We start from the raw sequence: 27,879 nt of genomic DNA, 5'->3' as shown, positions 1-27,879 counted from the left end.
CCATTTGACCAAGCCCGAACAATCTGTTAAGACCTAGTTCAAATACCTTTCCCCCAATGCAGGTGTTCACCTTTCTTCAAACTTGACATCTGTTAGGGGCATTTTCTTGTTCACATTTACTCTTCTTAGACTGAACGGAGGAAGACTTGTGTATTAAAACACACCTCTGAATGGCTTACTACTCAAACATTTCCTGAAGTCTTTTAGAATGGACGTGAGCTAAAGCATGTGTAAGTTTCAAATCCTTTTGCCTTTTATTCTTCTTAAAATGGACTGGCATCACCTAAGTTCCCCAATGACCTTCCAAATTCATGACACCAGTTGTCTTGAGCCAGGTTCTTCTTGCCTTGTAACCACCCACCAACTGACCACTTGCACACAACTTAGAATGAGCTTTAAAAAAATCGTAAACAGCGTATTACTCACCAGCTTGAAGTCCTTCAGTGATTTCCATGGGAATACATGGACATGTGTTTTGGTCCACCCACCTTCACATTCTCTACGCACAACACACCCTCCCAACCCACCATTCATAACTTGTTTCTACAGGGTCGTAAGCTTTTCCATCTTAGTTTCTGCACCTATTCCTTCTGCCTTAATAGTTACCCAAGACTTTCTCCAAGGACTGGCTTCTTAAATCCTCAGCTCCATGGTCCCTTTTCAGATGCCTTTCCTGTCTATCTGTACACTGATTCATGTCTAAGCTATACAGATATTCATATGCATTTACTATATAAAAGCTTGGTTTTCAGTAACTGCTCACCCCCACCCCACTCCTGCAATATGCAATGATTGACAAAACTAACCTTTTTCATAGCAATTTTTTCTTACAAGCCTAGAAAATTTATTACCATCATTTAAAAAAATTACTTGTTCAAGGTCATAAAATGAGTTCAGAAAAATATCAAATAGAAGAAAAAAATTATTCATCTCTGTAAATAACAGGAACTCAAATGTTTGTCTTAATGGCCACACATAATCTTGAAACAAAAAGAGGCTTGCATTTTATAACACAAAAGCAAAAATCCTTTGACTTTTAAATGAAAACACAAACCTAAAATTGTTGAGGCCATGGAAATAAAACACCATTTTTCAAATGGTAGTTTTAGTTTTCTCAAAGTCCAGCCAACACCTCTGAACTGCCTCAAAAGAGAAACAAAAACTCCAGTGCCTTTTGTGAGTTCCAGTCTGATTATTATATGGTGCCATATGCTAAGGAACATCTATTACCCCCAAACCTCACCAGTGGACTAAAATTCAACATGGGTAAACACTGTGTGATCATCCATTTCATTTTTCTTTTGCACTAAGCTTCCAGGGGACACATCAAAATGTCAAAATGCACTAACTACTATTTGTGGGGGGGGATGAAACCCCCACAAAATGCAATTATTAATTTCAAGTTTTAATGTTAATTAAAAATTTTTTATTCATTGGTTTTAGAGAGAGAGGAAGGGGGAGGCAGGAAAAGAGAAATATAGATTTGTTGATCCACTTATTCCATTTATTTATTGTTTTGATTCTTGTATGTGCCCTGATGGGAGATAGAATCCACAAGTTCAGTGTATCAGGATGCCACTCTAACCAACTGAGCTATCTGTCCAGGGATGAATGTTCAATTTTAGGGTAATAATTACAACCTTTATTAGTGAGTTCATTTACTTACATTAAAAATCATGTCCCCATTCACACTTTTTTGTTTTATTAGACTACTTGATCATGCACATGGTCTACCCTCTCTTTTGTTTTATTTTTCTGTTCAGTCCTTACCATTACATCCCCTGTATGCTTTTTGTTCTTTCCTTCCTTGACAGTACAATGCTGGAGCTAAGCCTGGAGATTAAACTGAGTTAAGGGCTTCCTCTTTCCTTTCGGATCACAAAACCCTTTGGGATCTTGTACCACTTCACAAAATCATACCATATGCTATTTTGGAAAGAAATGGACATACTAAGAAACAAATCTACTTCCTTGGTAGAGCAATGAAACATTTTTGCTTTAATTTCCATATACTATCCTCTTACTAATCACAATGTACCAGGGAGAAGGAAAGCTCCAAATCTCACCACCTTTCCCCTCTTAATTTAAAAAGCAGTTTCCATGAAAATCAAGCAATGGATTAATATTTTACCTTAATGCAAGGATCCCTATAAACCTAACAAAGAGCACAAAGATTCGCACCCCCACCCCACCCCCACGCAATTTTTGTGATGAGCTGCCTATTGTCACTTTTAACTGGAGCTGGAAAATAGAAGGCTTAAGTAAATCGAAAGTCATCACTGGGTTTTTACAAAGGGACACGTAAATAATTCTTCTTGGAGATATTTTCTTTACCAGTCACTTATTTCTACCCTGAAAAAGGCTTGAAATATAAAAAATTAGTATTTAAACTACCATACAAATGAAAAAGAAAACAAGCCAGACAAAGGAGTAAGGTACATTTCAATTTAATCATTGTGCACACAAGTTTATAAAACTGCTAAGCTAGACACACAGACATTAGGTTGTAAAGGAGATTCAAGAATTCTTGTTCATGCCTAAATATTATCTTAAACTATGGAAATGTGGCTATTTACTCTCATCACTACCACATGCATTTAAAGTTAAATACTTACCAAATTTTCAATGTCTCTTTATCCTTGCTAGAAAAGGACAGAGTTCCTTAGAAATTTACTCCATTTTAAATCTTAAAGACATAAATTAAGTGTCCATATGCTGTTCAGTACTTCCATCACCACACAGATATCAATTTTCAAATTGTAGAAAACTATCATCATTCATACTAAAAAGCACTGGAGTCGATTGTTCATTACTGGCTTACAGAGAGCAGCAGAAGGTACAACGTGAAAACATCCTTAGTGTATACTGACATTAGCTAGGAAGTGGCTAGAGACTAGAGGAGAAGACAAATTAAAAATATACCCAGAGGCTATTTTCCACTGGTATACACAGTCCCAGAAACCAGTATTTCTAACTCAAGATTCTCATGCAAGGTTAGTTATTTAAGAATGTACCGGATATTTTCAAGCCTGAGTCAAAAAGAATCAATTAGCTTACATTACCATATTTTAGGCCAGCCCTCCTCCAACCTTACCCACAGCTTAACTGCTCACAAATCACTGCAACAACAGCTTCAACAAGGACAGGAATTCTGGTATTTAAGGTTTATACCTATGCAATGTGGAGCCAAAAGCATAGAGAAAAATATTTTGGATGTCAACTAAAAAGAAAATCTTAAGCTTCAAATGATAAATGTTAGATAGTTTTGAGTAAACCTCCCCCCACTTCACTAAAAGGAAATCACTTTTGTTAAAATTTTTTGTACTTCTGTTACATGAAGGTCAGAAAAAAGTGAACCCAGACTACTGCAGAAATGTCAGGAGGTAAAACAATCACCTTATTCTTAGTGTTCCCAATTCAGGTAATAGCTAAAGACTGGAGAAATTCCAATTGTTCACTCTTTGATGAAAGTGCACCCTTTCGGGTAAATTTAAAAGAAAACTGACATACAAAAGTATAAAATAGTACTCACCAGAAAGGCAGCTTTAAAGAGATGGTTTTAAGGAAAATCATTTCCACTGTATTTACGCCATTTCTTATACAGATTAAACTGTGAAAGGCAATGAAACTTAAGCCCTTAGGCAATTTTCTATTAAAAACCAAGTGGATATCTTATAAAATATATTTTTTCATCAGTTGACGTTTTTTTTAAAATGTAACTCAACGCACGACTTCTGTATAAAATAACATTAAGAGAATGTGTTTTTAGTGCCTAATCACCATCCTGGTTTGATAGGAGTACTTTTATGGACAGACTCTCACTCAAATTAGACATCATTACACTGGGGTGGCAAAGGAGGAAGCCATGCATCCTAGTCAATATACAGACTGAAAGGATGGTTCAAGCTTTTACAAACTAAGTTATGCTTTACTCTTCTCCTTGGTATTTTAAATTTTTATCAACGTAAGAGTATAATACTTAAAGGTTAAAGGAAATCTCTCAGATGGGTTAAGACAGTAACAAACTCTGGTAGAACCAATAAAAATAATAATAAATATTTAATTAACATCTTTTACAATCCATCACATCCCCACTGCCCCTTCAAAAGAAATACACGAAGAATCTGTCTAGATTTCTTGATGGGTAGTCAGCTTTCATTTGAATATTAAAAAGGTTTGTTATTTTTTGGCTCAAAGTAAAATGAACCCAACAGAATAGGTTATAGTTTACCAAAGGTGAACTGAATTAGTACTTACAGCAAATTACTAAGAACACCAACAACAAAATACCATTTATCATTGCTAGAGATGAGAAAACTTAACTTTTTTTAGGTTGATTCATACCATAAACAGTCCAAAGGTAAACAAATACCACTGTAGAAGTAGCTTAAATAAAAGACCCTGGACCCAAAGCCCTGCACTGCTTATGACATACCACTCCAGGCATATAGCCAACAGAAACTTTCACTGTCTTGTTCTTTTTTTGTACAATAGATCTATTTAAGCTCAACCACAACCAAATAATAAAGGAGGCTAGCAAATCTAGAACTAACTGGCCCAAGTACTGAGTGTTTGAAAGTGTCCAATGGATCTACTGTTATACTCACATTTAAGCAACTGCCCTTTCTTCCTTGTGTGGGTTATATGGATATGTTTGAAAAAAATAGGAACATCAGGTACTTACAGATTAAACTAACCTGTACTGGCAGGGCTGTGGGATTTTTCTTCTCTACCAGTAAGTAGCATATGCTGAAATTCTGCTGCTAGTTAACAAAAACACAAATTGTATTAAACTGAGGAGTTCAATCCATACTTTAAAAAGTCAATGTGCATTAAATTTCCTCAGAGTCTGACATTAATACATTTTTAAAAAATTTCCCTACATCTTACAAAAATTACCTTATATTGGCTATTAAATTTAGAATAACCTTAAGAGAATGAGTTAATAACACTATGTATCTGTTGGACACAGATCACTTTTAATAAAACTATGTATTCCAATGTGTATTATGTGAAAAGTTTTCTTACTCTAAACGGGGGGGACATATACGTAGGAAAAATAATCTCCTCAATGTGATTAATTTCTAAATAATTTAAGTATATGTAGACACACCCCAGAGTCAAACAATTTTCAATAGTTTTAAATTCAACTTCCAAAAACTTTCATTTCACTTTCTTACTAGAGATTTTAAATTACAAAAACATATGCTGTAAAGGAAATTCTATTGCTTCTCCTGAAAGTACACAGAAACAAACTAAGAGATAAAAAGGAGCCTCTGCTCAATAACTACAGACCCCATATTTTTCTAACTCAAACATACAGAACTTTATTAGCTCTTCTGTTGGGTCACTTGGGTAGGTAAGCTGCCTTGTTTTATTAGCAGAAATTGGGAAATGATGATGCAAATCTTATTCTGACTAAACTATTTGTAAATACTGAGAATAAGCTACACTATGACAGTTGATTTGGTGAAAAGTTAGTAACAAATGCAAACCAAGTGCAAGAATGCTGTTACCTTTCTTTACATTTAAAGTCCTTAAGTCCAGCAAAACTAAACAATGGCCTCTCCCTCAAATAATCACTACTGGTATGTGTGTATAATACACTGAAGACACATTCTTCTTCATCTTTATCAAAGATGGGTATCAATGAATTTCATTAACAATTCATCAAAATTAACCAAAGGTGTAGAAATATAGATCCCCCAAAAAACCAAGACACATAAGAATGCTAAAAAGGATTGGAGAATCCCAATAAAGGACTTCCCCTTTTTACAAACAGCATTACACAAACCCCTGACCAAATAAAAAGCACATTATTAAAGCTGCACCGTATCACCACTTTACCCATCATTATAGCACTTAGAATTTTAATGGGTAGGGTCCAAAGAATCAATCATTGTTTACTCACATGTATCTTCTCTGCAGTTAACTTCATCAAAATAAAACATATATACAAACATATTCTCATAATATAGCTGGTGATTACATGCCTCCTAAAGAACCTAACATTAAACCAGTCTTGATTTATAATATCTAGTTTGCTTCAAACAGAAATAGTTCAAATTAGTTTCAGTGAAGATATCCTGTGGGTCTCCTATCTCTGCCTTAATATGACTTGTACACCTAGCTTAGTAAAATAAAGATATCTCCCTGAGAATACATGACAGATTTAGAGTGATGGTTAAAAAAAGTGAAAACTAACAGCTTCAAACTTTTCTTTTTCCAGAGTTGGGAAAATAGAAAGCTCTTCCTATTATGGCTAAATTATGCAAGAATGTATAAAGCCCAGCAAAGAAAAACAATGCTAATAAAAAGCAATTATTTCTAGTCTGAGCCTTACTAAGGAAATCTAGTTTAAAAAGCTACATTCAGTCTTGACTAGTGTGGCTCAGTGGTGGAACTGGACTGAATGCTGGCCCATGAACCAAAGGGTCACCAGTTCGATTCCCAGTCAGAGCCGGGGTTGCGGGCCAGGTCCCCAGTAGGGGAATGTGCGAGAGGCAACCACACATGGGTGTTTATCTCCCTTTCTCCCTCCTCCCTGCCCCCAAAATAAATAAAGGAAAAACCTAAAAAGAAAAAGCAGCAGCAGCTACACTCAAACCTATTATTTCCCTGCAAAAAATGCCAATAACATGAAAACACTTGGAAAAGTTGAAGATATTTAAAATCTTTGGGAACTCAAAGTCCTGCTTTCCCTGTATCCTATGCATTACTTTGAATTAGGTTCATAATAGGGGATACCTAAGAGCCAAATACTAAAAGTATAGTTCTGAAAATTCAACACTACAAAATCATGCATATCACTATGATCATGACACTATATACATTATTAAAGTAACTGCTTATTTGCCAAGAAATGCCACACAGAAAATTAGATGGTTCTATGCTAGAAAAACAAAGTTATTCTTTAAAATGATTGAGATGACAAAACAGTAAGAAGGGGGGGAGAAAAAGCAGTAATCTTCGCTAATATTCAAGTCATGAGAAAGCAAGTAGAAATATAATTAGGGGAATGTTTACTTACAAAAATCTGCTTTATTATCATTAGTCTTAGAACTGAACCCTTCCTTCCCTTGTTTTACAAGACTTTTCTATAAGTCGCAGTAAGAAAAAAATCAGTTTCATTTTGGAAAAACATGCAAAGGTTATTCAATACTAGGTAGGGAAATACCATCTTTTAAAAAAGGCATGCCTTATTTATACAAAATTTTAGAGTACATGTTTAATTGTTTTAAGTCTCCTAACCAATACAAGCATGTATTTTATCTCCATAAAGAGGTGACTTCAACATTCCCTTTCATTTACCAAGTTTTACCAGTGGATATAAGAGACACTTTCAAGTTACAGATTTCTTAAAATCTTATTTGTCTGAGTCACAGAACTACCGAGATAGCAAGGAAACTACATCTTAAGTATCATCTTCAGCAAATTATGCCACCCTCAGAAAATCCCACTCACCCCTCGTACACATGTAAGAGTTTATTTCAACTATAATTATCTCAATTATCACTATTAGAATTAGAACAAGCAGCTTCACTCTTAAATATTGAGGGATGGTGCAACAGAAAACAACGCCAAATAAGGAGTCTAAAAAAAGTGTAATTACTAAGGCTATAAAATATTCCAATGGAATATTTTTGTGATGAAGTTCATTTTTGAAAGATTAAAATCTTTTTTTCCAATGACTTGGTTACACAAAAAAGCATGTGAAATTTAAACAGATGAAAATTTAGAATTCCTTTAATGCGTGTTTTTTCTTTATGCTTCCAAGAATTGAAATGACATAAAAACACAATCCCAGGTTTGCCAAACATTGTACTCTATGTTAATTGTTACTGTTCAGAGGAAAAGGCTATCTGGATAAAAGGTGGCTCAAACACAGGAAGCAACAAAACCCAAGTTTATGTTTTGGCCTCTCTTCTAATTCCCTCTTCAACACCTAACAACATACAAACATAAACACAACTTTTCTCACTATATAAAAGCAAACTTTAGTTGGAAACAAATGTCAATACTTCTCATGTACACAGATTGTATAAAACAGTGTCACTAAGACTGAAAATGAACCTCAAAATAATCGTTTCAAAACCACAGTTCAATATACAAACTTTAGCACTTAACATGATTCTCGTTTGGCTACCTGAGTATCAGTAAGCTATCCATACTGACAGGTCTGTAATACCCAAACTCTCTCATTATCTCAAATGTGTAGTGTATATGCGTACATACCACACACAGACCACCTTCCCACTTTTCACAGGGCTCTACATTAACATTTGCTCTAATGTGGTGAGGTTTGAAAAATATTAAAAGTCACAAGAATATCCAGGTAACCTTTCAACCTACTTTAATGTTCAAATGCATAACTTTGGAATTAAGTATGCATATTTCAGTGTCCAGGAGCATTTCCAATAATTAAACTTATACTTGAGGTTAAATTTAATACTTTGAAGAGCAAATAACCAGTAAGACTTTCCTAAAAGTGACAAGTGGAAAATTTAACTGAAACATTTCATGCCTCCAAATCAAGAACATCAAAATTTGTCAATATACTAAAACTACAATATAGCAACACCAGCTTTACCAAGGCTGTTAAATATTATACTACACAAAGTAAGTTACATATTAAATACTTGTTTAGTAACACCACAGTCAAACATGAATATTAATATAGAGCCTTCTCTGCCAAAAGAGTATAAAAATCCTACGTTTAATTAAATTTAGGGGCCTTCACCAAACTTGCTGCAAGTTTGGGGACATAAATATCCAACAGCCATCAAGCTGTGAAAGCCCCTATAAGGAATAAAATAAATCCCACTTGCCTCAGACTGAACAGGGCAACACTGAGACTCAGCCTCAGCCTGTCCTATGGCAGGGCTATAGGAAGAAGAAAATTTTAATTTTAGAAAAACATTACCCAATTAATGTAAAAGACATGCATTAAAAAAATCCCAATGATCAAGCAAGCAAAGGAAAAAAATAGCTCTTAAAAAAACAAAACAAAACCCCAAAAAACTACTGTCCACTATAATTCTACTCTGACACCATAATTATTTTTGTTGGGTTCCCACCCCCAATACCTGTTTAATTAAGCTGAGTTTAAGTTCAATATGTAACTTGATCAACAGAAAAACAGCACACTAATAGTATCTTCCCCAGTCCTAACAGTAAATGTGTGATATATTACTAAAACATTAAGTATTCAAATCAAATAATTCCAGTAGCCACTCAAAAATTGTCCTGCTGGTCTTGTTAACTGTCATACAGTAGTAAAATCTATACAATAGAAACTAGTGCCAGACAAATGTTTAAGTCATTTTTTAAGGTGATTTTAAGAGTAGATATAAGGCAGAGGCAAAGCTAGCAGCCCCATTAATCCTGCAACTTCCTAAATTATGGCAATCACAATGCCTGCCTGAAAATATTTAATCTCCAAAGTTTTCTATAAAGACAGATGAAGTTTACTTCGGTCAACTCTATTACTTAAGGAGCATGTGTCAAAGTAAGAGTTAATTACTTTGACATAATTTGTTCTACCCATGATTGATTTAACCACACTATGGACCCCAGAAGCAATTAGGTAAAAGGTATTTTCTAGAAGCTTAATTATGCTCTGATGCATGCCCACATTATACCTTGAATATATCAAATGAGCGCCACCTAAGCCATGCCTACAGAACATAACAGTTGGTGTACTTGTTTTTAAAATGCCATACATAAGTTTGAATTGACTTTTAATGAGAATTCTACCACTTATTTAAAAAGTGGTAATATTTTCTCCCATCAGACTTCAAAAAGCAATAAATGTGGACATAAAATATCAGCCCTCTTTGCATTAAATGCAAATAAAGCTTTACATAATTTTTGAAACACCATGCCACATTTACCTAAAAAATCTCCAACATATTTTTCTTTGGCAGTGTAAATATGCTGCCAAATTCCAAAACTATTTCAGTAGGCAGACGTTTGTTAGGGGTCAGGGGGTTGAAGAGTTGGGGCTACGAGGCTTGGCTGCCAGGAAGAGGATCAAATTCATTGTTATTGATACCTGGATGTGGCCCTTTCTAACTACAGAATTTTCTGAACCTCAATGGTGTCATAGCACAGGAGCTATAAAACCACTGGAGCAAAATATCAGATTTAAAATAGCATCAAACTCTAATACTTGCAATGTTTAGTTTAAATAAATGATTTTACTTGTCACTTAACATACAGACCCACTTATGATGACTAAAATATTTTCCAGCATTTTCCTACAAGGCTTTTTTAAAAAGAAAACTTCAGCTTTCATGCCTTGTATCTACACCTTGGCATAATGGTTAAAAAGAAATGTTACCATTTTCTTAGAAGTCTTAACTTTATATTAAGGAAAAACTAAATATAAAGCTCCTTATATTAATAATTATACTTTGTAGGTCATTTGATATTTAAATAAGAATTTATCCTGCACAAAATTAAAAAATGGATGTCAAAAAAGGCTAAACAGGAGCTATTATGGACTCACAACACAAAATACTAAATAATAGCAGTCATCTCTACAGAAAGGCTTTCCATCAGAAAACAGTAACATTCAAATTTCCAAGGATGAAAAAGTTAGTAAAGCCATTTAAGCCTAATAACAAAAGGTAGCCAACTAATCAAAGATATAATCTAAGACTGTAATAAAATAAAAATGTTCAAATCTCCACCTGTTAACCATTCTAACGGAGACACCTTTAGATTCTCGATGTTACACTTAGAATGTACAACAATCCATTAACAGCATAAAAAGCTATTACTGCTTGCACCTAAGCTTCTAGAAGTTTGCACCTGAAAAGCTTCTGAGGTCCACGCAGTACTGCAGTACCAAAAACAATCAGAAGGAAATGAATGGTCTGGCACTAGGCTCTAAATGTCATCAGCAGGAAGGAGAAAACAGTAAGCATTACAATTTAAGTATCTACGACATCTAACAAGTATTGACACCAAGAGGATAAAAAGATGATACAATATAGACTTTGTATCTGTCATGTAATGGTTCATACGTATCTGAATTTTTCTGTTAACGAAAGCACTAATGTACAATTCTATATATTCTGTCCAATTTAAAACATGCAGCTAAGGAACAACCTATAGTTCAAAGACAGAATCCAATGATTCAACACTGCACTGGTGACTATGAATTTTATTATGTGGACACCTAATGTGGCATGCATCTGTACAAACCTTTCAGGCAGTGGTCCACAGCTGGGTTATGAATAAAAAGGCATAAATTTTTCTCTCATTTTATTACAATGAAGTTTAACAGTACAGAAAAGTCACATGACCTTAATGGGTCAGATTTCATAAACCCTGCAACATGAGGAACTCTAAATACATTAAATATTGTTACACATTCAGACTTCCAACGTACAGGTACTTGGAAACAGTTACAGCCCTCACCAAGCTAGGTTGGGGACATGAAGTCCAACAGCATCTGAAATGCTGTGAAGGCATAACTTTACAATAGCAATGTAAGCTTACAGAACTTGCCTTTATTAAGGTGGTATGTTCATGTAATTCCAGCGCCTTCACAATATAACGAACCAAACTTACTATACTTCACTTCTAAAAACCTAGATGAAACATGAAAAAGAAGCCATACAGTATAAATTGCAACTTCAGGAAAAGTTCCTGTTTTATTATTCCAAATAATTTTTCCCATGTAAAATAAATGTCCAATAGTTCCTGGTATGTGGGAAGATAATGTTAAAGTCACAATGAAGCCTTATTGACGGAAGCTTGGCTATATAAACAGCACAAGTTGAGAAAAGGTTTAATCTCCAAACCTATTAGATTGGATGAAGTGAGATCAGTAACGGCCACCTTGCGACATTACAGGAGGTCTCATTCCCATTGGAGGTCGAGGAGGCCCACCTTGGTAAGGGGGCACCATTGGCGGTCCCTGCCCATACGGCGGCATAGCGCCAGGAAGGTAACCTGGCATGCCTTGATGATGACCACCATACTGACCTAAAAAACACATTTAAAACACAAAAAATAGATTGAGTTGGCCCATGCATTGTACTTTTAAATGCAATATATTTTGCAGATAAATTTATTCTATGTGTATATCCAAAAAATCCACTAAAAACAATAAACGCAAAAAGAGGAATACCATGAGGCGGCATTGGGGGTCTCATTCCTTGTTGCTGTGGGATGCCTGGCTGTGGTGGCATCATACCTCCAATTGGTCCAACTGGTGGATTACCAATGGGAGCCTGTCCTGGACGAGGAAGGTTACGTTGATATTTAGGTAACTGAGCCCTTCTCTCTTCCTAGGAATAAAAATAAGCAGGATGTTAAACACCTAAATGCAGAGACTTATTAAGCACAAAGGCAAGCATCTAAAATATTATTTATAGAATATTTTTTTCAAGTGTATCTTTACTTCCTGACCATTACTTTTGTCCCACAAACCAGTTCAACTACTTAAAACCTCAACACCTTGTCCTAACTAGTGTGGCTCAGTAGGCTGTGCTTCATCCCACAAAAGGCAGCCTGTTCAATTCCCTGTCAGGGCACATGCCTAGGTTGCAGGCTAGGTCCCCGGTTGGGGGCACGTGAGAGGCAACCAACTGATGTTTCCCTCCCTTTCTCCCTCCTTTCCCCTTCTCTAAAAATAAATAAAATCTTTAAAAACGTATCATAATGTTTTATATAATATGTTTCTTACCTTAAGAAAACCTCATCTATTTTTATAGTTAAAACACAGATAACAACTTCAGAATTTATAAATTGTTTCAGTTAACTAGATGTGAGGCATCTGGTTAAGATATATGGCTTAAAGAAAAAAGCAGTTTCTACCTCTCACTTTACCGTTTCTTCAAATTTATTTGCAAATCTAGGTTTAACTAAAATGATTTTTAAAAGCATGAAGCCAACTTACTGTCTTCTTTTTAGAAATAGTCTGGTGGGAGGGAATGCATCTCAGATCAAAACATGCACTATTCACTTTATTTTGTGGTTCTTAAAACTCGAAATGGTAAAAACCACTTAATAATTATTAAATCAGACCAGTTAGACTATCACTGTACAAATTAACACGTCAAATGGACAAGTTGGTAGTTATATTCAATCAAATTCTGATAGTAAAAAACTGCAAACAACTTACCAGTGATATATCCTCATCGGGATGGATCAACTTACTGGTTGCACTGGTTGTTGTAAGAGTAGCAGGCTTACTTGTTATTGAAGCCGCTGGTTTAGCTGCAGTGCTATTTGTTGTACTAGTGGTTGAAGCTGTAGACTGTGTATAAGCAGGAAATGTAGGCTTCGGGGGTTCTGTAGTTGTTGCAGGAGTACTATTTAAGGGCTTGAAATCTGTACCAACAGGTCCTTGGACAGCTGCCTGAGCCTGTAAAACACAATCTTTCATCAACAAAACCCCAAACTGAGTATATCAACTACCAATTTAGAAATAAGACATGAACATTCAATATAGGACTAACCCTAAATGAAATTAAAACAAAGCTAACATGACAAATACTCCACAAAATCAAGACGACACGTAAGAATATCAAAAGGTGCTGGGTCGCAGTCACACCCAGAAGACAGCATTGAAACAACAAAAAAGACTGCATATTTAACTCTCATGTCATCTACCTCCTCACCAAGTTCTTTATTTTACAGAGCTTTGTATTTATTCCAGATTGATGAAATATAGTACTATATATCAGAATAGCAAATGTTCCATTTTTACTATTCTAAATTAGTTGTTTAATTAATCTACCAAGCAGCTCAAAAACAAAAACCAAAAAGGTTAGAAATTACAAAATACAAATGTTTGGATAAATTTCAGTTACTAGGCATAGCATAATTAACATTAATGGTGACACATTAAAAATGTCTTTCAGAGATGTTATTTCTATAAATAATATAATACCCTCCAAATTAACAATGGTTGGTTGATTATCATGGTCAAAAGGGTTTAGAAGGATCTTTCAAGTATAAAATTACCAGTAATTAATGGTTTACACTTTGTGTGATACCCAACATCTGAAACATGTAAACTAGGACAACTTTAGAACCAAATGCAAAGTACTGAATTTCCTTATATTATCTGTGATGCATTAGATTAAATAGCTTGAATCAAAATAGCTTAATCATGCATCAGGCTAATAATCATTGGCTACTATAAGGCATTTACTGCTCACATGCTTTTAACCCTTTAGAACCATAGAAGTTTGGGGTACTTTTCTCAGTTCAATTTTTTCAAATACCACTGATTTATATATCATTAATCTTAACTTTAAAAAAATTAAATAGTGTATTTTTTGGGAAAAGTTTTAGTTTTAAAGTAGGGTCCAAAGGGTTAAGTTATAAAGCCATTTTAACAACTTTAAACTGCAACTTCCTGCGTACTTGTGCTGTGCTAGGAAACAGAGCTTTAGAAGATGCAGACAGACTTTCTGAATTGGATGAAGCTGTACTTGAGCTTGTTACAGGTGTCCCCATCTGTAGCATAAAAGAAAGGAAACAATGAAAAGTCTCCAAACAAATGGGTGAAAACAAGCCATGTGGTAGACTTTTTTTGGTATAGATTGCGTATTTGTAAATGCAAAGTATAATGCAATCAAATCTGATTTATTTATTGAGACAGGCAGTTAATGCATTTACAATAAACAAAATGACAATATGAGCCTCAAAAAAATTAATTCTACACCAATAAACCTAGTTAATCATTTTCTTTTCTAAAACTAATGATTTGCAAATGTGTTATTTCAAAAATGATACCTTCAACTGAGGATAAAGATTAACATTTTAATCCAATTCTCTATCAATGACACTACAACAGATTTTTACTGAAAGTTTAACATTTCTCAATAAACAAATCCCCACCCACCTGAAAAGTATAAGTCAATGTGCTTAAAGGACACTTAAAATGTAATGCTCTTAATTTAGCAACTACAAACAGAAAAAAAAAATTAAAAAGAAAGAAACATCTAAGGGATAATTTTAAAGCAAAAAAGAACATACATCCTGACCATCTAAATTCTGAAACTGGAAAAAAAAAGTAACAACCACTATTCACATACTACGTATAACAGAATCAATCACCTTTCACTTCTGAGTCCTGCAGACAAAATCAGGAAGAAATTAGGGGTGACTAGGTCAAAAGCAATGAAATGACACCCTTCCAGCAAGTGTGCAGTACCGTAGTCTGTCACTGTTCTAGACTAGAAAAGCCCAACAAGTGATCTGTGCAGGTCTTAGGATTTTCATCTTTGGCTTTAATTCCACTAATAGTTCAACAGGTAAAGGAGGACCACTAAACATATCTATTTGAGTCCCCAAAAATTAAACTTTCATTTTTAATGAAAGCCAGAACAATCAGAGTTCAAAGCAATGAGAAAATAACACTAACTTAATCTCTGGCTCCAGTCTATCTTTTGTAAGTAGAGAAAATCAATGAATGCAAACAAAAGAAAATAGGCCACTTCTTACTATGCTTAATAAATTATACTAAAATTATAAAGAAAAAATTGACCTGTGACAATTTTCAAGGATTTTTCTAAACAACTGCATTTTACCTTTAAATGTAAGTGCACTCCTTCCCAGGAATTTCAACTTACCTGCCCCGCACTGGGGAAAAGAGGCTTAGTAACTGGAGGCTGTGGAGCAGGAACTGTTGCAGTTGGCGCAGGTGGTCTATTAAGAATACCTGGTGCTGAAACAGCCTGTGCTTGAGTCATTGGAGGAATTCCAGGACGTGGAACAGGAGGAGGCATACCTGTAAAGAAATGTTGGGAAGGGGACCCAGTTGTTGAAGCATTTAGTTCAGAAAAAAAGTTGTTTCTCCAAAACTTTGCTGTTGCTATATGCCACATTAAAAATGCTTCCTTACTATGAAGTCACTAAGAACAGACTTCTGAAATCAATGAAATCCAAAGAACTTAGGCATTTGGTCCTTGGAACAATCATGCCTCAAACTTTCTATTCCTTTGTACTGCTCAGAATTTTGGGAAGTGAAAGGTATCACTAGAGATCCTGTTTGTAGGCAAAGTAGCAATTAAGCTTAACTGATAATGATTCAGTGAACCTTTGAAACACATAAAGAGAATTACATCAATTATCTAACAGACAGATGTTCCCCTGAACTCTAATGCAAATTACAGTAAAAGCCTGCTAAGTCAAATACCAGTAAACTTTCCAGAAAACCAAGTTATCCCTTTAAACATTTTAAATAAATTTTCCTAAAATGTATCACCAGTGCATTCTTTAAACTTCCTCAATACAACTTAAAACTTTTACTGCACATTATCAAATGAACATTGGTTATTATTCTGTATTACTTTAAATGCCCCACGTCATCTTAGAGCATTCTGTGTGTGGAGCTGTTGACTGTAAATTAATGGCTGCACTGACAATGGTAAAAATTTTGCTGCTGCTTTATTCTTCTGATTCCTTTTACATCAACCATCACTTGAGTACTTCTAAACCTGCTATTGATTACAACCCAAACTTGCCAAGATTAAGTATAAAAAAAGCAGGGCAACCAAATAAGAGATCTTAAAGGGCTCCATGGCACACTTATTTGGCCAACTGAATTCCTTTCCCCACATTATAGTCAAAAAAGTCAACATACTTCATTTCCAACACTGCCTTGCAGCTAGAAGGTCAATTACAGCTATTTCTGGCCAACGATATGTAAGGGGCTAAGGAGCGAGCCTCTGGTAAAGTTACTTTGCTCTCTAATAAAAGAAAAAGGAGAGCACATTGCTGTTGACACTCTTTCTTGCCTGAATGATCTTTGTTGCCACTGAGGAGTGACAAGCTTGAAGGAAAAGAGCTAAGGTTAACAAAGTAGAAAATATTAAAAGTGTTGAGTTCTTGGTATCACTGAGCTGCTGAATTTACCACTTCCCTTTTTGTTGAGTGAGATATTCTCTTAATACTTCTATTCTTAATAAATGTCTAAATTGTCCAATACATTCTGTTTGAATTTTCTATCACTTGCTAAAAGAGTCTCTTTTTACTCATTCAAAATATTCATAACGAATATGACCAGTCTTAAGTAAATGAGCTTCAGTGCACAGGTTCTATGACTCATTTTGGCTGCTTTGAAGCCTATTTTCACTATATTAAAACAAAAAAAATTAAAATTAAAATAAAAATTTAAAAAAAAAAAAAAAACCCTGTCTAATATTTCATACCTGGTGGCATTCCAGGCATCAGAGGTGGTATTCCTGGTCCAGGTGGCATCATTCCACCCATCGGCATCATTCTATTAGAAAGCAAATTTCAAGAAACTGAAGTTAATTAACAGTATAAACCACAGAAAACATTTTGGCTAATTCCCGAAACATAAGACTTGAATTTGACCCCTAATATTGAAATCAAGCTGTTAAGAATACACAACATACTACAACAACCCTATCAAAATAAATCCTCTAAAAACCAGCAAACTCTTGGATTTATAAGTAAGACGGGGGGGGGGGGGGGGGCAGGGGGGGGGCTATTCAATCTTTGTCGACAAAACATTTTAATGCATTTCTCAAGTCATTAGGAATAATTTTACACACTAATATTTTATTCTCATTATATACAAGTGGCCTCATCTAAAATATATGCAACTGGGAAGCAATGTCACCTTTTGTCTCACTTGGAAAATATCCCCACAGAATATGAATAAAAGAGAAGAAATCACTATTTTAAAGTAGTCAGATTTTTCAAAAGGAAAATACTGAATGTACACTGTAAATTTTTTTTTGAGCACAGAAAAACTACCACCAATATTACAGATAATCAAAAGTAAACTCAGGATGCCTAATTTTTACTTAAGATTAGTTACCTAATACTAAACCATCACTTAAAAACACAACCCTTATTTATTTTCCTTCACCTAAAAGAGCTCATTTTCAAATACCAATATCCAATGCATTTTAAAAGTTACAAGTTTGTGAACTCTTGATTTAGACTTCTGTCAGAAGATTAATGTCTATATATTGATTTTATTAGAAAAATTCAATTATCTTCTATAATAAAGCATGTAATTTGGCAAAAGATTATATATTCTTTCTTAAATACCAACACTTTTCACTAGGTCCTATTTTTTAGCAGTTAGGAGAAAATAGCTACACATTTTAAAAATGCTTTATTTATATATGGATTTATTACTATTTCATCAAAAGATGTTTTATTTTCCTCTTTCAGAGACCTGTGTCAACTAGCTTGCAAGTTGTAGAAGTTTTAGTGAGGAAAGCCAGAAAATTTCTGAAGTCAACTGAATAGGTATCATTAAACACACAAGAAAATGACATTATGATTATACCTCCTGAATTACATCATGAATGAGATGCTTACATGTTTTCACCGCAAAATGACTGGGTGTATTTTCTCTGATGATGCAATCTGTGAAAATGTATGACAAAATCAAAATCTAACTGTGATTTTCAAAATACAGCGGGAAAGTGTATTGTTTACCTGTCACATCCAACAACATTTAAGTAAAAGTGATGAGCACAAGCACCTCATATTTTTTTAGCTCTTGATGATTTGATAAATAATAAATTATTTACAAAATTTGCTTCTTGTCACAACTCCAAAGTGTCATGGACAGTTTTGAATCTCAGAAACTCCAATCTACAACCAACTACTTTAATTATATCAGATGCAATTGAAGCACGTGGCTGCCTACATACATCCTAAAACCCAAAAATCTATTCTCTTAAAAAGACAAATGTAGATTCCTTAAATTTATTGGTGGACCCCTTTATTAAGACAATTTTAATATTTGTAGAGCCCATACCTTTTAGAAGCAAAAAATGCAAAAATCACATTTAATTCAAATACCCAAGTTGAAAGATCATTACTAGGCACAAGCCCACAAGGCATTTTAAAAGTTTTCTTACCCAGGTGGCATGCCTGGCATAACTGGTGGCATCCCTGGCATCAGAGGAGGAACACCTGGCATTAATGGAGGTATGCCTACAAACAATTTCAACAAGAACAAGTCACAAATTAATATTAAAGAGTTAGGAGGGAGAATTTAATACTTCCACACTGCATCAATAAAACCCTAAGAAAGAAAGACACCCTATATGAATGCTACCTGGAGGCATTCCTGGTGCTCCCGGAACTGGTGGTAGTCCTGGCTGTGCCATTGGGGGGATATAACCTTGTTGGGGTTGTACAGGCTGTGGCTGAAATGAAGTTGAAGCTGCAGAGTCATCGTCATCATATTCATCAGAATCATCTTGTTGCTTCTTTTTTTGACTTTCTGCTAAAAAAGTTTTAATTAATTTTCCCATCAGGGGAGAAGCCCTAAGCAAATTTGAAACACTCAACATTTAAGAAAAATTGTGTCAATGCAATTAGCTCATGAGATTTTTTTCCCCCAGAAGTACCTCAGTTAATATTGTTCTTTACTTTTCAAATGTGTTTTTGACTTATATTAAGCAATCACCTATTCTATGAAAAGTAAAAATAATTTTCCTAAATCAGTTTTATTTTAAAAATTAAACTATGACAAAGAGGTCTGACCTCTCTGTAATGCTTTGCAAAACAAATTCCTCTCTGTAATGCCTTGACAGGTGTAGCTCAATTGGTTAGGTGTTATCCCACAAAGCGAAAGTTCACTGGTTCGATTTCCACTCAGGGCGGAGCCTGGGTCACAGGATGCATCCCCAGTAGGAGTGGGTATGTGTGACAGATTGATGTTTTTATCACGTATTAATGTTTCTCTCCCTCTCTTTCTCCTCCCCTCCCCTCTAAGAATAAAGGGAGGGAGGGAGGATGGATGGATTCCACAGGTTATTTACTAGCAGCTCCCATATTCCAAGTCAAATTAAAGAAAAAAATCATACATTTAGTGGTTACATGAATCAAAACAAGTTACCTTTAATGTCAAAGGTCTCAACACTTGTTAACTCCACTTGGAATTCAGTTATGAATAAAAATACTGAAAATATTTGGAATGATCCAAATGGTATTACATATATACAAATCAATACACAACTTCAAACACAAGATAAACTCAAAATTCAAATTCTGAATAAATCTAACATCTACCATTAAATTTATATTTGAAAGTAGTAATGCCCTCACCTAGTGAAACTATTAAAACAAAAACAAAACCAAAAACAAACAAACAAAAAAAACACACAAAGCCAGCCAGCCTTGGCTGGTGTAGCTCAGGGGACCAAAGGGTCACCAGTTCAATTCCCACTCAGGACACAAGCCTGGGTTGCATGCCAGTCTACAGTAGGGGGTGCACGAGAGGCAACCACACACTGATGTTCCTTTCCCTCTCTTTCTTTCTCCCTCCCTCCTCCTCTCTAAAAATAAAATCTTAAAAAAAAAAAAAAAAAAATACATTAGCCCTGGCTGGCGTAGCTCAGTGGATTGAGCGCGGGCTGGGAACCAAAGTGTCCCAGGTTCAATTCCCAGCCAGGGTACATTCCTGGGTTGCAGGCCATAACCCCGAGCAACCGCACATTGATGTTTCTCTCTATCTCTATCTCCCTCCCTTCCCCTCCCTAAAAATAAATAAATAAAATCTTAAAAAAAAAAAAAAAAAAAAAAACATACACCTTAATACTTACCCTGTGTTTTCTGTTCAAGAAGTCGTCTTCTTTCATCCATGTCTTTTTCTGGTATACCTTCCATACCATATATTTCCAACTCTATGTCTGTTCTTCCAGGTATTGCATTTGGTACAGCATCTATTGTCTCTTTATGTACCTAACATAAAAAAAAAAAAAAAGAAAAAGAAAAGAAAAGAAAACTTCTATCAGGAAATCTGCCTAATAAGTCTTTCTAGTGAGTGATTTCAAATTACTCAGACAACACTTAGTATGATGGTTAAGAGACTGGTTCTATAGTAATACTATTTAAATTCAATCTCTAGTTTTGCTGCTTACTAATTTATGTGAGATTGGGCAAATCATGTGACCTCTGTAAACCTCGGTTTACTCCACCCATATAGTACCTAACTTGTAGTGTCATTTTTAGGATTACATATAGTGTATACTAAAAGCTCTTGGAAGGATGTCTAACACATAGTAAGGAACCAATAAACATTACTTCAAATTTACCATATAATCTTACTTGCTTGAATTATCAGCAATTCAAGGTGATAATACACTCAGAGAAATTTCAAGTCTGAATTAAATAAAGTTTATGAAAGTCTTATTATATTGTGACTTAGAGTAAGCAAATTTCTTAAAAATGGATCTTGAGACAAACCTGTAGTTACAAACTACGAAAGTGACGTTTATAATTGGCATCACTGCCCTGGCCAGTGTGGCTTGGTTGAAGCATAGTATCGTAAACTGAAAGGTTTTGGGTTTCACTCCTGGTGTGGGCATACCTGGTTGGGGTGCATATGAGGGGCAATTGGATCAATGTTTCTCTCCTTACTCCCCTCCCTTACACACACACACACACACACACACACACACACACAGAAACGTTGGCATTACCAATAACTAATGAGTAACTGTCACTATCTGATTTTATTTGGCAAGTCACAAAGGAAAAGTTGTTTTTATTGTAAAACATTGGGAACCTAAGACTTTTCTTCAATGTATAGTTTTTGTTAGATCAGAAGTTCCTAACCCTCACCCTGGATGGGTAGCTCTATTGGTTAGAGTGCCGTCCCAATACACCGAAGTTTCAGGTTCGATCCCTGCTCAGAGAACATGTAAGCAGCAACCAATGAATGCATAAGTGGAACAACAAATCAGTGTTTGTTTTTGTCTCCCTTTCTTTCTCTCTAGAATCAATAAATTTTTAAAAGATTTTATTTATTTATTTTTAGACAGAGGGGAAGGGTGGAAGAAAGAGAAACATCAATGTTGTGGTTGCCTCTTACATGCCCCCCACTGGGGACCTGACCTGCAAGCCAGGCATTTGCCCTGACCGGGAATTGAACCAGCAACCTTTTGTTTCACAGATCGGTAGGTACTCAATCCACTGAGCCATACCAACCGAGGCTAAAGTCAATAAATTCTTTTTAAAAGTTTCTAACTCTCAAACATGGAGAACTTTTGCCAATTAGGTAAAATCCCTGTCTCTCCTGGTTTCTTCAGCAAAAGGCATTAACTTAGTGCTCAAAGACTTTAACGCACTGTATTTTCCTTAGCCTATCAGCATCACCTGGAAGCTTTTCAGAAATGCAAATTATCAGGTCCCACCAGAGCCCAACTGAATCACAAACTCTTGGGTACTGCTAGTAATGTGTTTTAATAAACCTTCCAAGTGATTCCAATGCATTAGCTCAAGCTACTAAGTTTAGCGTATTTGTCCAAGTAACAGTTTTTCTTTCCTCCTAAGACACTTTCATGTAAGAAAATGAAAGAAAGCTAAGCTTTTTCTTCTTAGAGAGGTATCTGAAGACTTCTAACAATGGTATGCAAATCAGATTCAGAAATTACCTTAATTTCTGATCAATCCTGAACAACGATGAATAAAACTATGTAACAAGAGACTTAATCACTATTTTTCAAGTTTTGGAATATATTACTATTCTTGACAAATTGCAGACGAAAGAACTCATGTTCTTTAAGTAAAATTACATTTACACACACATTAACTAGTCTTCACTACATTTCTAAGTGTTAAGGACAAGAGTAAATATACTAATTAAAAGGTGTTGTAATGAGAAAAAATAACCTGATTTACTTAGAATCTTGCCTAATATTAGTATGATCTCAGTCAAAAAGGTAGCAGCAAGCATGATGTGAGCCATCTAAATCACTAAGGTCCTAGGTCTATCATCTACAAAATTTAAGGATGTGTCTGATTTAACTGACATGCCCACCTCCCAGGCTGCTGTGAAATTACAGCAAGACTGTGTAAACAGAAGCACTTAGTCAATAAAAGGCGCTACTAATAGTTTCTCAACTAATCTCCTTCCAGCTTTTACTCTATTCATCTGCTCTTCTCTATAGCACAACTCCTTGAAAGAATGCCTCTATTTTCTTGTTTTCTCCCTGTTTTTTTTTTAAACTAGGCAAAGATCAATTTGTGTATAAACAAAAACTGAAAAGTCATGCAGAGTCCAAGGGGCTTGGGCTGAAAAATATTAGCAACCTAGATTTTACCAGAAACATGAACAGAATTTGAAAAAGCAGTCATAATATAAAACAGCAGCTCCCAGTAATTTCAAGTTTTTTCTTCTTCAGAAGTTGACTCAACTCAGTATGCTTCTTTCTCAGAAACCTAATCAAAATTCTCAAGATCTGAAACATCGTTGTCATCATCATATTCTCTGCCAGTAAGTGGTGCTTTTCCATCCACACACTGCCTGGGCAGAGCTTTAGCCAGTCTCTTATAAACTAGTCAGTTTGCACTACGCTGGTTTGCTGGTTTAAGAAATTGGGTAGCATTTGTTAGCTTTTTGTCTCAGCATGGCCTGTAATGCTCAAGTGTTCACTGTCAGAGATTCCTGAACTTCAAGGCTGTCAAAAGGGATCACTCTTCTCCAATTTGTGACCACATTCACCTCTTTAATACCCTAAAAAGAACTGAAGTCTTTTTACTATCTGCTGTAACTGTTCTGTGAACCACCTTCTTTCTGCCAGCAGTTCCTTTTCCCAATTCTGCGCATTTGTGCCTGCAGTTTGGAGTTTCTTTTGGTTCACAAAGTTTCTTCCATCTTGCTGGAGAGGAAATGGGGCTGCTCAGGAGACTCGGGTTGGGGCCCTAGGCAGGCCAGCTGAGAATGAACTTTCTCTTCAAAGGCACCCCAATAAAGCTTTCGTTCTCACCATTCTATGAAATCTCTCTCAGAAAGTAACCAATGACCTCCTCTTTGATTAATCCGATCTTAGTCCAGTTCTTACTCAACCTACCAGCAGCATCTGACTGAATGAAATAACTCTGGGTACTCCACTCTTGATGTTCCTACCTGTTCAATCTCCATAAATGATTTCTCTTAAACTTCTGACCTTCAAATGATGGGTGTGGCCCAACATGGAGTCCTGGCATACTTACAGCTCTTTTCTATCTACATTCTATTCCCTAAGAAGACAGACATGGCTTCAAACAGCCATCCTTATCCTTCCAAACTTCTATGTCCACCTCCAACCCTTCTGAACTAGACTTTGTAGATTCAATTCTTTATGTGACATCTCCACCTGGATATTCAACAGACCCTTTCAAAACTAACATTCACACTCAAAATTAATATAGAAGCAATCTTGGTGTCTTCATCCCTAAGCCTATTCCTCCTGCAGCTTTCATACTCAGTATGATAAGCTTCATTTTCCACATTGCTCAGGTCAAAAACCTTCAGATCATCCTTAACTCCTCATTTTCTCATTCTCCACAACCAATCCACCAATAAATTCTGGCTGTCACAATCATCTTTTACCTGGAGTACTCCAGTCTCCTAAGTGGTCTCACTGCAACCCTGCAGCTAGAATGATCCTTTTAAAAATGTGTACCAGAGCAAGCTACATTCAAACCTCATTTTCATTCAGAATTAGTGAAAATGTCCTACAAGAGCCTGCAAGCCCTCCAATATATAAAACAGCACAGTGTTGCCCTTTCCTTACCCTTCAATATTGGAGAATGCTCCTGATGTGAGTTAGGGCCTTTCATTTGAAGAGCTCCCTCACTTCCTTTCTGATTGCTGCCCAGATGGCAGTTTCTCATTCAGGCCTAACTTTTGTAACCCTCCTTATACCCCCTTATGCAGTTTTTGTTTTCCGTATCATTCATCACCATAAGACAAACGAAATATTTACAGGTTACTATCCTCTACAATATAAATCTAAATACCACAAAGATGACTGTTTTATTCACTGCTGTATACTCAGTGTTGTCTATGTTGTTTTTGTACTATCCAATACAATTGCCATTCATAGGTGGCTATAATGTGATTGAGGAATTTTTCCTTTTAAATAACCACGTGTAACTTAATGACTTCCTAAGCATGCTGTAGGCTCTCAAATACTTTTGAATGGATGTTAAATTGTTGTAGTGACATAACTAAAGTGAAAAGAATCTATACACTTATTTTTAAACTTGGCAAAGCAGCATCTTGTTTTAATTTAACCCCCTGCTTCCCCCCACCAGTAGTTTCCCATAAATAGAGATCTGCTCATCTCACATCTCTCTAAGGTCCAATTAAGCAAAAATTCAGGCAGCTCTAAAATTGGCAAAAGTAGAAGAAATCATGTTGAATAAGACATAACGGTACTTAGGAGATCCTTAAAAATTACAAAGCATTCTCAACCTAGCAGTAAAAGGACCCAAGAAATCAAGAAATTATTAAATGAAATAATGTTATCACTCCAAAACAGGTCCTGAAATAAATTGTTAAAATAAACCTGCCCCCAGGCAACTAATTTATAACGAATCCTTCAGTGACACTGAGTAATGGCACCTAATTATGTCCTCATTCTTAGGGGATTAGAACTGGTCAGATTGACCACAAATTTAAATCACTAAGCATTGCTCTGTAATTTAAGTACTGAGGAGATAAATCCTGTTGTTTCAACCTGTCACCAACCTAACATAGGATAAAAAATACTAATTTAAAGATAAATACAAATAAAAACTCTTTAAACATAAAAAATTGTTTATCTTCTGGGAGCAAAAGATTTTCTGTTTTTTAAAGTTAACTGGTTGACTTACCTGATCTTTTGCAATAAACAACAAAAACAAACAAAAACCCCCCTACAATTGTCAAGAAATATTCATGATCTTCCTCTCACATTTTTTCCCAAACTACAAGGGAGTAAAAATTAAATACAGGAGAAAAATCCTTACCTGCATGCAATGTATAGCCAAGCCAGGTCCTGTGTACAATTTCTTATGACATATATGGCATTTAAAATGTTTTGCTTTTTGGTGCTGTATAAGGATCTTCTCATCATCAAAATCTCTATTACAATACCTGGTCAATATTGTTAAGATACAACAATACACAATGACACTGCCTATTTAAAAAAATCTGTCATATGATAAAATAAGTGACATTAAAACATAGGAACAGTTAAAATAAAAAAGGTATTTTACAGGAAGTTTGCTTTTGATGTTTATTATGCAATTAGGGATTCACTTACCAATCAATTTCAGCGTATTTCCTGGAAGCCCACCTTTTCTTTACCACCCCTAAACACATTTACAGTGTAGTTTTGTAAATTTTCTCTGTTTAGCAGATTTATGTGAAATTAACGGTTCTTTTGTTCAGTATTTCAACATTTACAAACGCCTATTCTGGATTGAAAAGGTTTAATGTAAGAAAAAAAAAAGTCCCGGGCTCTATTAAAGTTGTTTGCAATTGTGTATGAATTTATGTTGCCAAGGAATGCATTTAAGCTCAGAGGTGAGTTGCATTAATAAAACTGATAATTACCTTTCTAGTAAGACTCTCCTAAAACGACATTACAAAATTCGGAGCTGTGTAACTACTATATAAATAAATGCAGTTCTGTAACAATTTGTTTTTAGGTATGAGGTATTTTTCATTCCTACAATAGATACAAGAAAACCCACTCGGCAAGAGAACGCTTCTCTTGAAGACTAACGCGCCAGTTGGTGAGACGCGGAAGCTACTTCTTTTCCCACCCGCGCAAAAAAAAAAAAAAAAAAAAGGTTTCAAATCCCGGTTCACTACCACAAGGCTTTACTAACCCACCAATTCTACAAAACAAACAAGCAAAAAAAAAAAAACCCACCCTACGGAGAAAGTGGGTGTCTGACTCCAGAGGCACTCCCTATTCCTCCGTGGCATCAGAATATTTTGCTCCCTTTGCCGAATCGTCACTAAAACAACGGGATATAAGACAATAGTCCTTGGGGATACCGTCCTTGATGGAGGGGTCCAAGCCGCCTCCCAGTGGGTCAACACTCGCACCAAACCCAGCATCTCCTGAGTCACGGAATCCCACGATCCGTAACTGCCAGAGCCTCCCGCCCTTGAGACCTAACTCCCGATCCGACTTCCCAAATCCGACTCCAGCCACCAAGCCACCCACCCGAGGCCTAGATCCCAGACACTTTCCGCCATAGGCCACAGCCAGGCCTCCCAATCCTAGTCACCACCAACCGGCGCCCCAGCTCGGCCACGACTTAAAACTGACAAAGGATACCAGCACCACGGCTTCAGCTGCTTCTTCTTCTTGCGACCCATAACTGCGCTCTACTGACAAAATAAAATGGGAGGAGAAAATAAGCAGGAAAACGAGGCCAAAAATTGCTCACTTTCCCGACCCAACCGCCACCACCGCGTCCCGCAGGAAACAGGCACAAAATGGCCGACGGCCTCGTTCGCTGCGCTGCCTCCCGTCAGGCACTGCGGCCGGAGGCGGGGCCAAGCAGGGGGGTGTCACGTGATACCGGCCTCCACCCTGAGTGGGCGGGGACTCGCAGCCGCTAAGAAGCGGTCGCCATCTTTTCAGTTTGATAGGTCTTTGCTCGCCTCGCCGTTTGCTTGTTGATTCCTTCCGGTTTCCTTTGAAAAGGAGGTGGCAGCCCAGATTTTCTGAAAAACTCTCGAATTGAAGGGAGAAAAACGTTGAAAACATTACCAACGTAATTAAGGGCAGATTATAAATAAAGATAAGCAAGCCAGCGCCCAATTTTCTGTTTTGTGTCATTTCCCGGATTAGTCTTTTTTGTAGTTAAGTGTTGACCATGCTTACTTAAAATGCTGAGTCCAAGAAATCGCAGTCACCGATTGGTGACTGATGATTAAGCAGTGTGGTCAGCGCAGTGTTGAGGAAAATACGAGGTTCTGTGGCACCACAGGGGAAAAAAAAAAAAACCCTTACACTTGGCCGTCTTCAGGTGTCAAGAAAGGTTTCCTGAAGGGTCAGTGGGAAGACGCGATGTGGAGGACAGTTACCTCACTAAGGGAGCAAAAAGTGCAACCCTTTGAGGCTGAGCACTTGGAAAAAC

At 36.0% G+C, this 27,879-nt stretch overlaps 1 protein-coding gene across 9 annotated transcripts; it reads right to left on the bottom strand.

The window, feature by feature from the left end:
- Positions 1-907: 907 nt before the first annotated feature.
- ZNF207 (zinc finger protein 207) lies at positions 908-27,264 on the bottom strand. Of its 9 annotated transcripts, none has more exons than XR_004904828.1 (14): positions 27,072-27,259; positions 25,747-25,873; positions 20,571-20,709; positions 19,079-19,249; positions 18,879-18,954; positions 18,331-18,378; positions 17,181-17,251; positions 15,600-15,757; positions 14,389-14,481; positions 13,139-13,381; positions 12,143-12,302; positions 11,814-11,997; positions 8,829-8,883; positions 908-4,763 (listed from the first exon to the last, which is right to left on the bottom strand). XR_004904828.1 is itself a non-coding variant. In XM_036033402.1 (13 exons), exons 1-12 carry the CDS (start codon positions 27,110-27,112, stop codon positions 11,837-11,839), a joined length of 1,488 nt encoding a protein of 495 aa, XP_035889295.1. In that variant the 5' UTR covers positions 27,113-27,259; the 3' UTR covers positions 7,089-8,883; positions 11,814-11,836. The 9 variants fall into 9 exon arrangements, 7 of the variants coding, with proteins under 7 accessions (XP_035889295.1, XP_028376201.1, XP_028376198.1 ...); XR_004904829.1 differs by having other exon boundaries at positions 908-4,760; XM_036033402.1 differs by lacking the exon at positions 908-4,763 and having other exon boundaries at positions 7,089-8,883.
- Between the last annotated feature and the right edge of the window lie 615 nt (positions 27,265-27,879).

Source organism: Phyllostomus discolor, chromosome 8 (assembly GCF_004126475.2).
Source record: "Phyllostomus discolor isolate MPI-MPIP mPhyDis1 chromosome 8, mPhyDis1.pri.v3, whole genome shotgun sequence".
Classification (NCBI taxonomy): Eukaryota; Metazoa; Chordata; class Mammalia; order Chiroptera; family Phyllostomidae; genus Phyllostomus; species Phyllostomus discolor.
The sequence above is the reverse complement of the archived record's forward strand: the minus strand, read 5'-3'. Positions and strand labels throughout refer to the sequence as shown.